A 10316-nucleotide genomic window follows, 5' to 3' on the forward strand; every position below is an offset into this window, starting at 1 on the left:
GCACACGATACTATTTTCCTGCTGGTTTGCTTACGAGAGCCAATCAGGATGCGGAATTTAATCAGGATTTAGCCTTAAGTTACCTGGTCTGAAACACTGCATTCTTATTGGTTCTCGTAAGCAATCCAGTAGGAAAAATAGTATTGTGTGCCGTTGGCTTCAGATCAGGTGACTTAAAGCTAAATTCTGATTGGCTCTCATAAACAATCCAGTAGGCAAAATAGTATCGTGCCGTTGGCTTTAACTTCGTTACTTTCTATCTGTAACTGTAACTTCCCACACAGCACGGGGAACTCCCGAGAAGCTTCTGGGGAGCTTATAAAAATTTTAGTTTAATTCACGTTTGTCTCTTTCTGCAGTAACAGTTTAAAAGAGACAAAGAACGAATGAAGCTAAGCTTAAAGTTAAACAGCGTTTGGCCTAAGAAGTATACGTATATTAAAATATTAATACAATTTTTTATTTTGTTTTATCGCAACCCGGCAAATTATCAACCGGTGGTTACCGTCCGCTTGTTCACAAATCTTTGACGGTTTTTACGCAGTCGCTTTCCGCGATTTTAGATCCGGTTGCATAGGGAATCAGCTTCGGGCCTTTTTGGAGATGCGCGACACTCGTTGAATATCCATCGTTTTCCAGCGAAAGTCGGATGAACTGAAATTTTCTGTACAACGCGTTGCGGAGTTCTTCTTTCAGATTTGTTAGACAAATATAGCTAATGTAAGAATTCATAAATAATTAAAAACGGAACACAAAAATTAATCTTCCTTCAGCGAAGATTCCAAGTTTTGTAATAGATCGTTTAAACTTTTTAAACACGTACTTAGTTACCGAGAAGAAATGCATTTCTTTATCAATATGAACAACTGACTGTAATAATAATTAACAATTTATGATAATTATCTCGTCCTTTTCTCCGCAATCTCTATAACTTAATTCCTTTGAAGGACGGTTCAACGTTAAACCGGTACTAACCGTCCATAAAGTTCCCAGGTTCACTGACGAAAGGTTCATTTGTAATTCAACTACACTTGACAAAGACTAGATGATCGATCTGATAGATCGATAGAGAACAATCTAAGCGCTCGCCGGAGCGCAGTCCTTCTCCTTGCTCCAAAAGTGCTCGAGTCTCGCGTAGACCTTCGGCACGGCCGGGTTGTAATGCAACGCCTCGCAAATGCGACAGTAGTGCTTGGAGGTGCTGCCGAAATAGCCGTGCTCGTTGACCACCCGGTAGCGATCACGCCACTCGTGGTAGCCGAGGTAACGCTCGTCGTCGCGGTCCAGATACCTGAGGTAGCTGGCGAGCGTGTTCGCGTCCGCGAAGTCGTCCACGTAGAGGAAGGAGCGCGGCGGCAGCAGTCGCTGGCAGTCCTGCCGCGACGCTCCCATTATTATCGGTACCGCGAACTTGCGGTACGCGTTCCAGAACACCTTCTCCGTCAGGTACTCCCGGCAGTTGGAGTTCTCGAACGACAGGTAGAACTTGTACGCGCCCAGGGCGACGCAGTTCCGGTCGAAGTGGCCGGGGCAGACGGTCCTGTTGCCGTCCAGGCATCTGCCGAGGATGTCCAGGTCGCCGCGGAGCGACGACTTGAGTGCTTTCACGTAGGACCACCGTCCGTTACGGCCGCCGCAGTTACTGCCCATTATCGCGACCAGTTTGGTCTTGGTGGTTCTCACGACAGCGTCCCAGTCTTTGGTTGAAAATTTGCCGGGGACCAGTGTCGTTCTTCCGTAGGGAATCGGCACGTCGCTGTCCATCCGGTAGGACATGGACCAGTTGAACAGGCCGTCGTAGCTGGAGAGTTTCTGATGACTGTGCAAAAACGTGTGATAGGGCGACTCGTCCGTGAGGAAGATCCACCGTTGATCCGCCCGGTTCCTCGCCGGTAACTCGGACGGACTCCTCGTGAAGTGCAAGTGGAACACCACGGCGTCCGCTCGATGCAGATCCTTCTCGTCGTAGCTCAGAATGCAATTCCGCACTGAACACTGGTCCCACGGTGAAAACCTGAAACGCGCGATTCTGTAAATCGCTGCCGTAATCTGTCGGTCTTATCGATACTATTTTTTTTTTAAACAGAGTAACTTCAAACAGGGATACTCAAAGTAATGCGAGAGCTGACGAGGGTTGACACGATTTCCTATCGATAAAACGAATTTATCTTCACAAAATAGACTTCGAGCTAAATTTGCTTCGAGCTAATGTATGAATAACAATCGCGCCCACTGATAAGACAAGAATAGATAAAAGATAAAGTAATCAATACCATTTTGAAGGAGATTTATGCAATGGTCGAAATTAGTACTGCGAATATACTTTAGTTAAACATTACGTCGCGTGAAGATCTGTCCTCGTGAGCTCTCGTATTACTTTGAAAGGTAAAAAGAAAAAAGCGTTAAAGAATTTAAAGCTTGCTGACTTGGTAGACGTGAAACGTTTGATGTGCCTGCGTTCCAGGAACTGCCCGTGCTTCCAGATCAGGATCAAGTAGGTTTTATTGGCGGCGTTCGATCGCGGGGGTGGACTCCCTTCCGGCGCCAATAACCATTTCCCGAGGGGAGACATATTCTTTACCTGAAGAAGACGTATCGCAACACTTATCCAAGTTTTTCTCCCGTATAGCGAACAAATATAAGACCAAGGCCCGGCTTCACCGAACGTCGCTTAACTTTAATCTTAGTTTAATTCGCGTTTATCTCTTTCTGAAGTAACAGTTGGAGAGAGACGAAGAATGAATTAATCTAATTGTATATAAGCTTAAAGTTAAGCGACGTTTGGTGAAACCTTATACCCAGCGAGAAATGACTCGTCGATCGATGTCGAAACGATGTCAAATCGACGTCAATTTGACGGTGTCAACATCGATTCGACATCGATCGACGAGTCATTTCTCGCTGGGCATAAGGCCCGATTTCACCAAACGTCGCTTAACGTTAATCTTAGTTTAATTCACGTTTGTCTCTTCCTGAAGTAACAGTTGACAAGAGACAAAGAACGAATTAAGCTGATTTTAAAGTTAAACAGCGTTGGCGAAACCGGGTCTAAATAGCGATACGAGGTGGTGGCGACATTTCACCTGTTCGTCGGTGAAGCCTCGTCCCAGGAGGTGCGCGTCCAGAAACGCCATCCTCGCGAACTGCTGTCGCGCATCAGGCACGGATCTTTTATTTTCTTCTTTTTCCTCGCTTGTGGACACCTGTTCCCTCCGCGACGCGGAAGACCTCTTGTCGGCGGCGAGGAAGCCCGGGAACAGCAGCAGCGTGCAGAAAACCACAGCCACCGTACCGGCGAACAGGAGGAACGCGAGCCGCGGTAAGTTGCGCATAATGCCTGCCGTTGTTCATTCTATCCCGAGTGTGCGTTGAGCAACTACTGGCCGGGACAGATTGAATTCTTGGCTCTTATCGGCGCGACGGTGCCTTTCTTTCGCGAAGGTGTATCGCGAAGATACGTGGCGTCTCGAGCAGGACGAAGGTACCTGGTGATCTGTCGCGTCTACGATGGCAACTTTGCCAAGCTTGATTTCTATAAGCGAAACAATTTGCGCATTCAGAAATAGAAATTAAGGCATAGGAGACCGTTTGCTCCGGCGAAATTGCGTTACCGGTTTTTGCTGAGGAAAAGAAATCAAGGGAGAGGTTGTTTCTTCGAGCAAGACTAGACGCTATTGAGACTCGTGTTTCAGCAAACGGAAACACTTTCCGTTTCTTAACTTCTTCTTTAATTGTTTTTCCTCTAAATATCGCTGCCTTTCACAAAATGCAAAGTTAGAATTAAGTAAATGTAACTCAGCAATTTCTCCGAGTAATTACGTACCCGTGCAATGTTTATTCCGAAATTTTGTCACGAAGCAGAACCAAACTCCCTCCCCATCGCGTCTCGTTGGCCTCTCGCAATTAAACGTATGCAGACTCCGTTAAATTGATTTCACGACAAATGACGAAATAAGGAGCCGCGCGAAGCGGAGTTGCAGTCGCGGGCGTCCAAGTAAATACACGCCGGTGTATTAATTACGAGAAGCCGACGGTCACAATTTCCAAACTGGGACGCGATAGAGCAGGCCACTTACAAGCCGCATCGAAGAGCGAAATGACGCGACGCGGATGATAGAAAGCACGAGGAAAGTCGCGAGGGCGCGCGACTCCCGGTGCAACGAGGATACACGCTGGCGCGCGACTGACCGTTGATCCCGATTGTCTTGGTTAGCCAAGCGTGACCACCGTCCACCAGCCTCTAGACGTCATTCACCGAGACCGTCTGGTGCTACTGCAATATCAGCTGGCAGAAGCAAGATTTGTAGACCCAAGCGTCAAACGTGTGCGCGCCGTTTATCAATCATGATAAAACGCCCGGGCCGATTGAAAGCGCGTTTCAGCGCGTGACATCGGCAAGATCCAGAAAGCTGAACAGAAATCGGATCGAAAGTATGGAGAACAGGTCTTAGCTTGTTTCGAGACCGATTATCTTAATGAATTAAAACTCTCTTGTTGTTTTTATTCTCTAATTGTGTAGTCTAATTGTGTAGAGGAAAGTCCACTATTATGAGATAGGATTCTAATGTGGGACCGTTAGTTTTCAACGTCCAAATTCAATGACAAATCTTTTTTTTCGCAACGATTACACGGTCTAACAATCAATTTTCCATCTATTATTATATATTTTCGCCGATTGTCCAACTTAAGCTACGCCCTGTTAAAAAGATTAGATAGAATGTGATCAGATTACATTAAATTACATGCAATTAATTTACATTAAAATTGCATGTACACTAATCCGATCAGATTCTATTATTTTTTAACGAGGCGTGGAAACACAGGAATAGAAGAACAAGTTATTGCAGTTAAAATTTCGGTATCAATTATACTAATTGAAATTGGAATCTTCAATTATCTATTTAATTCTGCGGACACGAGCTGGAAGGCAGAGTTGGAGGGAGCCATTGATCGTATCACAGACGAGGCTGCTGAATCTTATTGTCTTATTGGTAAATTTGTTGGCTCCTGGGTCCATCCGGATCCAATACGGCCACGTCTAACCAATAGTCGTAATGTATGAGCAAGTTTTAATTTGTTGATACTGTGCAGAGACCCAACTATCGGGCCTCGCGCGGGATGATGCAACCCCGAAGATAAAAAATTTCCCTTCTAGGTGAGAAGACGCGCTATTCACTCAACGTCCCAAGCGGAACTCTAGGCTGCCGAATCGATTAATTTTGAAATTTGCGGCACAACCCCCGCTGTAAACATTGCTCGTTTAAAACGCGACGTGATCGGTACGACAGAACTCTCGCCGGTAATGCAGAGCTCTGCAATCCCACGTGGTAAATCAGTCGACGGAAAAATCGGAGCCCGCCCATGTCGGAGGATCCTCGAGTGTTCGTAAACTGTAATCATGTTCTCCAGATATCTTTGGCTGTCGCTGCTATTGATGATCGTGTACTTCTTGTATTCGCGCGGCTTCATCGAGGAGATCAGGTACCACTTGACGGGAGGAACGTTGAATACAGCTGACACGGTGCGTGTTGCACCGAATGAAAATTCCGGCGGGCCAGAAAGGATGTTCACCACGAGCGAATTGCAGCGATATACAAATCTGGAAGACGGCTTGTACCTCTCGATCTTGGGCCACGTCTTCGATGTGACGAAAGGGGAAAAGCATTACGGACCTGGAAAAAATTACTATGCTTTCACGGGTTGGATTCCTTGTGTCAAAAGACATTCAGACATGCGTCAACCATACGTGCATTTGTAACTTACCGTCGCTTACTTGTAGGTCGCGATGCCTCCTTGGCATTTATTACTGGAGAGTTCGATGCTGCAGGTTTAACGGACGACACATCTAGTTTATCGCCGCGACAAGTCAAAGCGTTGGACGACTGGCTGCAATTTTACAAAGCAAACTACATCTACAAAGGTACAATTACTTAAACGGCACGTAGGAGCAGTTGATCCATCTCAGAACTCTATCCTAAAAGCCAAAGTCACGATATCTCTGCTCAGCGAGGACGAGGAAAGGTACACTCTGTTCTAATTCCTTTTTACTGCAAAAGAAACGGTTTTGTACGATATGTAGACATGGTATGAGGTGGATCAACTGGCACATGATACTTTCTACAGCGTTTTGTGTTTTTCTTTTAGGAAAATTACACAGTAGATACTATGATCAAGATGGCAGTCCGACTGCTGAATTTTACGAGGTACAAGAAAAGCTGTTATTTGCCAAAAGGGAGAAAGCACTGGAGGAGGAACAGGATAGGATGTTCCCACCTTGTAACGTAGAATGGAATCTGGATACTGGTACTGTATTCTGGTGTACTAAAAGAAGGTAGAGAATCATTAACAGATCTGACGTTGAAAAAGAAAATTGGAAACGTGATAAGTAGATCCTTCAACGCACACTTACACTATTAATTTCTGTTTAACAGCGGTGGGATTGACAGAGATTGGGCAGGCGTGCCAAGAATGTTGTTCGAGACTGCACGCGGACAGAGTTCGCCTAGATGCGCTTGCATCAATTTGAATAGCAAGGAATACGAGGAGAACAAAGCTAGATTGAGAGAATACAATGGCTGTGATGAACACGCAACAAAATGCACTCTGAAGACGAATAACACATGACGCGGAGAAAGTATTATACAATGTCTTTATCTGCAGAATTTCAGATACATTTATATTTTATATAATAATATCACAATGCGAAAATACATAGATTTAAGTCATTAACTTTATGTATTCATATTTTTTTATAATTTTATATTTGTTACAGTTAGTGCCTTTTACGAAAGTATAGATGAATACAAGATTTTGTATAAAAACTCAGTGATACTAGCACTAATCTTAAAATGGATAAGATTTACAAGTCTCTTATCTGTTTTAATACATAAAGATAACGCATGACGTATGTAATACAAAGCACGATATTAAAAAAAACAAAAACATTTTGTTCCTAAAGGAATGAATGTATTTCAATCTTAAATGATCAGTCTTTTCGCTTTCGTTCTTAATATTGAAAACTTAATGTGGTCTTTTCAGACACTTATTACACAGGAAAGTTTAATATATTTAAGAAAAAGATGTTTCCATTGTTACTTAATAATATATGTATATAAAACATTTTGAAATAATTAAATTTGAACTGCAAATGCAATATGTAGTGCGAACAATGTTGAAGGTTCTCATTTTCTCATTGTTAAACTGAATTACATGTATTAAAAAAAAGGAATTGTTCGGATGTCTCAAAATATATTATCCAATTTTCTATGCCTCAATTCAACGTGGTCTCACCACGAAAAAGTAGGAGCCCTAAAGGAATAAAAGATACATTATTGCTTCTCACAAATATGACATGTATATTGCGCTTAGTAACATAAGCGGGACAAGTCTCAGACATGTAAAGAGAAATACAACCATCACACAGCATTTACGATTCTTACACGCTTTCGGAACAATTTATGATGCAGGACTCGAGTTTCTCTAATGAAATATTGTTACAAAATGAATCATTCCATCTTTGATTTCGGCTTTCAACACAAACTTTCTTTATATTTACACGCGTGCAGAAAGTATACAAGCAAACAGGTTACGAAATTCCGACGTGGAGGGTGTATCGTCCCTCATAAAAGTCACCTTAGAAAAATGCCATTGACATTTAAACATGTCACAGGGAAATCTGGTATCATTTGAGCTCGCTTTTCACGTCGATTTTCATCGGCGAGCTATCTTTTATGCTATTCAACTTATCTACAAGAGCCTGCATCGAACCGCATCTCTTGTACCTAATTTTAGATCCGAAGACTTTCTTTATCTTCGCGCGTCTCTTCTTTAACTTGGATGCTGTGGGGGAGAACATCAACATTCTCTTGAACCTCTTCGCGCTCATACGTATCGCAGTGGCGTCGTCCGCACTGTCGCTCTCCTCGTATATCGTTTCAAGATTTTTGGACCTCTTGCTTATTTCCCTGTCTGAGTAATACTCTTTGATGGTCTCTTCCTGTGCCTCCACCTCGGAGATCCTCCTCTTTTTCGGTCTGAGGCTACACCTTATTGATCAGCAAATTGTTATTAAACAAATGCAAAAGTGTATCGCAGTCCGATATAAAGCAACATCTGTTACCTTCGGTTGAGGATTTCCGTGGAGGTGGGTTTTGGTAACCTTTTCCTGAGGACCCTCTTGGTTTCCGTCGGCGGAGGATTAGTGTCTATGGTGAGCATCTCTAAGTCAGCTGTTATCACAGGTACATTAGTATTGTCTAAACAGCCCACAGCAATCCTGAAAAATGGCACGCATCTCGTTCTTAAAAAAGTAATTTCCATCCTTGTCGAATGTATCTTAATATTTGCGGGTTAGGTTAGTCATTTGGAACCAGCGATGAACTTTACACCCAAGTAAGCCCTACGAGTGTACGAAACTTACGGTCTTTCTGCTTGCTTCTCGTCCATCTGGAGCGCTACAGAAACCTTGTAAAGTGCTTATCAAAGGACGTCAAGTTTCTCGGCGTCTTTCTCGGTGTCCTCCTTCGAATCTTTCTCGCTCAGTGGGAACACCCTATGTCTTCCATTTCTCGCGCCAAGTACGCGATGGAAGATCACAAAGCTCGACGTACGTACGTAAAATTGGTAGAAAAGACACGATGCCTGTGGGAAAGGGTGGCACTGCGCCACTGAACTCCTCTCACAGAACAGTTGACGACAGTCGTGGAGTCGACACCAGTCGACACACGCGTTCCCTCTCTTTATACTCACTCGAGAAAGAGAAAAACAAAGACACGCGCGGGGTCTGTTCTTTTCATGCGGAGTCTGCAATGAGAGTCGCAGAGTCGCAGTCGTAAGAATGGCTGCGTTCAGCAGACACAACTGTTGAGTGAGCGCTCAGTATGATTGGTTAATACTTTGCTTGCGTTCGTTTTCTCCCACTGGGAGCATAAACTATACTGAAACTCTATAGTTTACGTTACGTAAATTATAGACTTTCAGTATAGTTTATGCTCCCGGTGGGAGAAAACGAACGCAGGCTTTTAGGGTGGAGTCCCATGGAGCGGAATACGCGGAAGCGGAATCAGCGGATCGCCAATCACAAGACCGTTTCGACGGAATTTTTGAAAGGGCTCTATCAGAATAATCTTGCGATTGGCGATCCGCTGATTCCGCTTCCGCGTATTCCGCTCCATGGGACTCCACCCTTAGATCCAGCCAATCATATTAAGAAATCACTGAGCGCTCACTCAACAGTTGTGTCTGCTGAACGCAGCCAATAATCGACTGCGATTGGTCAATTTCGTCAGACACATAAGAATTGAGCAATCATAGTCGACTGTTCTTACGACTACGACTTTACGACTTCTATGTAGACGAGGCTTTGGCTGGGTCTACATTGGATGTCGTAAGTCGTGTCGGAAGAAATTGACCAATCACAGTTCATTATTCTTCGACCGTAAGGAGAATAATGAACTGTGATTGGTCAATTTCTTCCAACACGACTTACTACATCCTATGTAGACCCAGATTTAAAAATTAACCAATCGTAGTTGACTATTCTTACGACGACTACGTTTCCACCGAGGGTCAGTGGTCAGAGTCGGGCTAGAGTCGGATCAGAATCGGGGTGAGCGTTTTTGCGGTGGAAACACCAAACCCCAATCCGATTCTGACCCGACTCTAGCCCGACTCTGACCCTCGGTGGAAACGTAGTCGACTACGACTTTACGTTTATATACTTTTTATGGAATTTATAAGTGAAAATACATTGACTTTAGACATTAAATTTTTAATTCTTTTCAGACATTTGCATTTCGATTAACTATTAACTCAGTTACGTTTATTGTACGCTATCGATGTTAATATGTATAATTTTTGTGCGATGCTCTTGTACTTAACATCATGCGCATCATGCGTGAAATCGAACACACCCCATATATTATATGTGTATTCATGCAATACGAACAGACCTATGATTACACGAGATAGGCTCGCTGCATGATCTTGCCATTGCAAGATCGATGCTTGAAAGCTCGCAGCCTGATTGGCCGCTGGTTTCACGTTTGAAAGTTGCAACCGTTGCAACCGTTATGAATCTAGTGAACGTTCAGTTGTTGGACGCGGAGAAAATGTCGGTCGGGCGCGAGAATCCGCTCCGCGTTTCCGTCGATTTCGGCTCGCCGAGAGGGCGAGCCCCGTGTCCGGGGTGTCGTGAGTGAGTGGCGCGTTCGCAAGCTCGTTTGTGGCGCTCAAGCAGCCGCCGGGAGACGCGTGCCGGGAAATCTCGGTCGTCGTGAGTGAGCCATAGTCGCGAATCGGCCGCTCCGCGGCTACTC

At 44.3% G+C, this 10316-nt stretch overlaps 4 protein-coding genes across 6 annotated transcripts; 2 read left to right on the forward strand and 2 right to left on the reverse strand.

Annotated features, from left to right (window-relative positions):
- Positions 1–370: 370 nt before the first annotated feature.
- On the reverse strand, positions 371–4582 carry LOC105559700 (alpha-(1,3)-fucosyltransferase 7-like). Its single transcript, XM_012008204.1, has 4 exons — positions 4189–4582; positions 3084–3532; positions 2427–2581; positions 371–2014 (listed from the first exon to the last, which is right to left on the reverse strand). Exons 2-4 carry the CDS (start codon positions 3330–3332, stop codon positions 1078–1080), a joined length of 1341 nt encoding a protein of 446 aa, XP_011863594.1. The 5' UTR covers positions 3333–3532; positions 4189–4582; the 3' UTR covers positions 371–1077.
- Positions 4583–4611: 29 nt separating this feature from the next.
- Positions 4612–5225, forward strand: LOC105559703. Its single transcript, XM_012008209.1, has 2 exons — positions 4612–5056; positions 5156–5225. Exons 1-2 carry the CDS (start codon positions 4769–4771, stop codon positions 5198–5200), a joined length of 333 nt encoding a protein of 110 aa, XP_011863599.1. The 5' UTR covers positions 4612–4768; the 3' UTR covers positions 5201–5225.
- Positions 5226–5302: 77 nt separating this feature from the next.
- LOC105559702 (neuferricin) lies at positions 5303–7224 on the forward strand. 3 transcript variants are annotated; one of them, XM_012008207.1, is made up of 5 exons: positions 5303–5699; positions 5780–5920; positions 6145–6331; positions 6432–6630; positions 6773–7224. In XM_012008207.1, the coding sequence occupies exons 1-4, from the start codon at positions 5399–5401 to the stop codon at positions 6622–6624; spliced, it is 822 nt and encodes a 273-aa protein (XP_011863597.1). In that variant the 5' UTR covers positions 5303–5398; the 3' UTR covers positions 6625–6630; positions 6773–7224. The 3 variants fall into 3 exon arrangements, with proteins under 3 accessions (XP_011863597.1, XP_011863596.1, XP_011863598.1); XM_012008206.1 differs by having other exon boundaries at positions 6432–7224; XM_012008208.1 differs by lacking the exon at positions 6773–7224 and having other exon boundaries at positions 6145–6303; positions 6432–6615.
- Positions 6633–8761, reverse strand: LOC105559701. The gene is made up of 3 exons (XM_012008205.1): positions 8420–8761; positions 8120–8275; positions 6633–8045 (listed from the first exon to the last, which is right to left on the reverse strand). The coding sequence occupies exons 1-3, from the start codon at positions 8443–8445 to the stop codon at positions 7682–7684; spliced, it is 546 nt and encodes a 181-aa protein (XP_011863595.1). The 5' UTR covers positions 8446–8761; the 3' UTR covers positions 6633–7681.
- Positions 8762–10316: the final 1555 nt, after the last annotated feature.

The sequence above is a fragment of the Vollenhovia emeryi genome, unplaced genomic scaffold, assembly GCF_000949405.1.
Source record: "Vollenhovia emeryi isolate VEMERY1.0 unplaced genomic scaffold, V.emery_V1.0 DF939260.1, whole genome shotgun sequence".
In the NCBI taxonomy this organism is placed as follows: domain Eukaryota; kingdom Metazoa; phylum Arthropoda; class Insecta; order Hymenoptera; family Formicidae; genus Vollenhovia; species Vollenhovia emeryi.

What these genes read in the sequence shown, in the direction of transcription:
- LOC105559700 (XM_012008204.1), bottom strand. Translation starts at nt 3,332, where the DNA reads ATGCGCAACTTACCGCGGCTCGCGTTCCTCCTGTTCGCCGGTACGGTG. An exon ending in GAGGCTTCACCGACGAACAG is followed by an intron (nt 2,582 to 3,083) that starts GTGAAATGTCGC and finishes CGTCTTCTTCAG; the next exon opens with GTAAAGAATATGTCTCCCCT. An exon ending in AAACGTTTCACGTCTACCAA is followed by an intron (nt 2,015 to 2,426) that starts GTCAGCAAGCTT and finishes CGCGCGTTTCAG; the next exon opens with GTTTTCACCGTGGGACCAGT.
- LOC105559703 (XM_012008209.1), top strand. Translation starts at nt 4,769, where the DNA reads ATGTACACTAATCCGATCAGATTCTATTATTTTTTAACGAGGCGTGGA. An exon ending in GTCTAACCAATAGTCGTAAT is followed by an intron (nt 5,057 to 5,155) that starts GTATGAGCAAGT and finishes TTTCCCTTCTAG; the next exon opens with GTGAGAAGACGCGCTATTCA.
- LOC105559702 (XM_012008206.1), top strand. Translation starts at nt 5,399, where the DNA reads ATGTTCTCCAGATATCTTTGGCTGTCGCTGCTATTGATGATCGTGTAC. An exon ending in AGCAAACTACATCTACAAAG is followed by an intron (nt 5,921 to 6,144) that starts GTACAATTACTT and finishes TTTTTCTTTTAG; the next exon opens with GAAAATTACACAGTAGATAC. An exon ending in TTCTGGTGTACTAAAAGAAG is followed by an intron (nt 6,332 to 6,431) that starts GTAGAGAATCAT and finishes TCTGTTTAACAG; the next exon opens with CGGTGGGATTGACAGAGATT.
- LOC105559701 (XM_012008205.1), bottom strand. Translation starts at nt 8,445, where the DNA reads ATGGACGAGAAGCAAGCAGAAAGACC. An exon ending in GAGAAGCAAGCAGAAAGACC is followed by an intron (nt 8,276 to 8,419) that starts GTAAGTTTCGTA and finishes GCCATTTTTCAG; the next exon opens with GATTGCTGTGGGCTGTTTAG. An exon ending in ACGGAAATCCTCAACCGAAG is followed by an intron (nt 8,046 to 8,119) that starts GTAACAGATGTT and finishes CTGATCAATAAG; the next exon opens with GTGTAGCCTCAGACCGAAAA.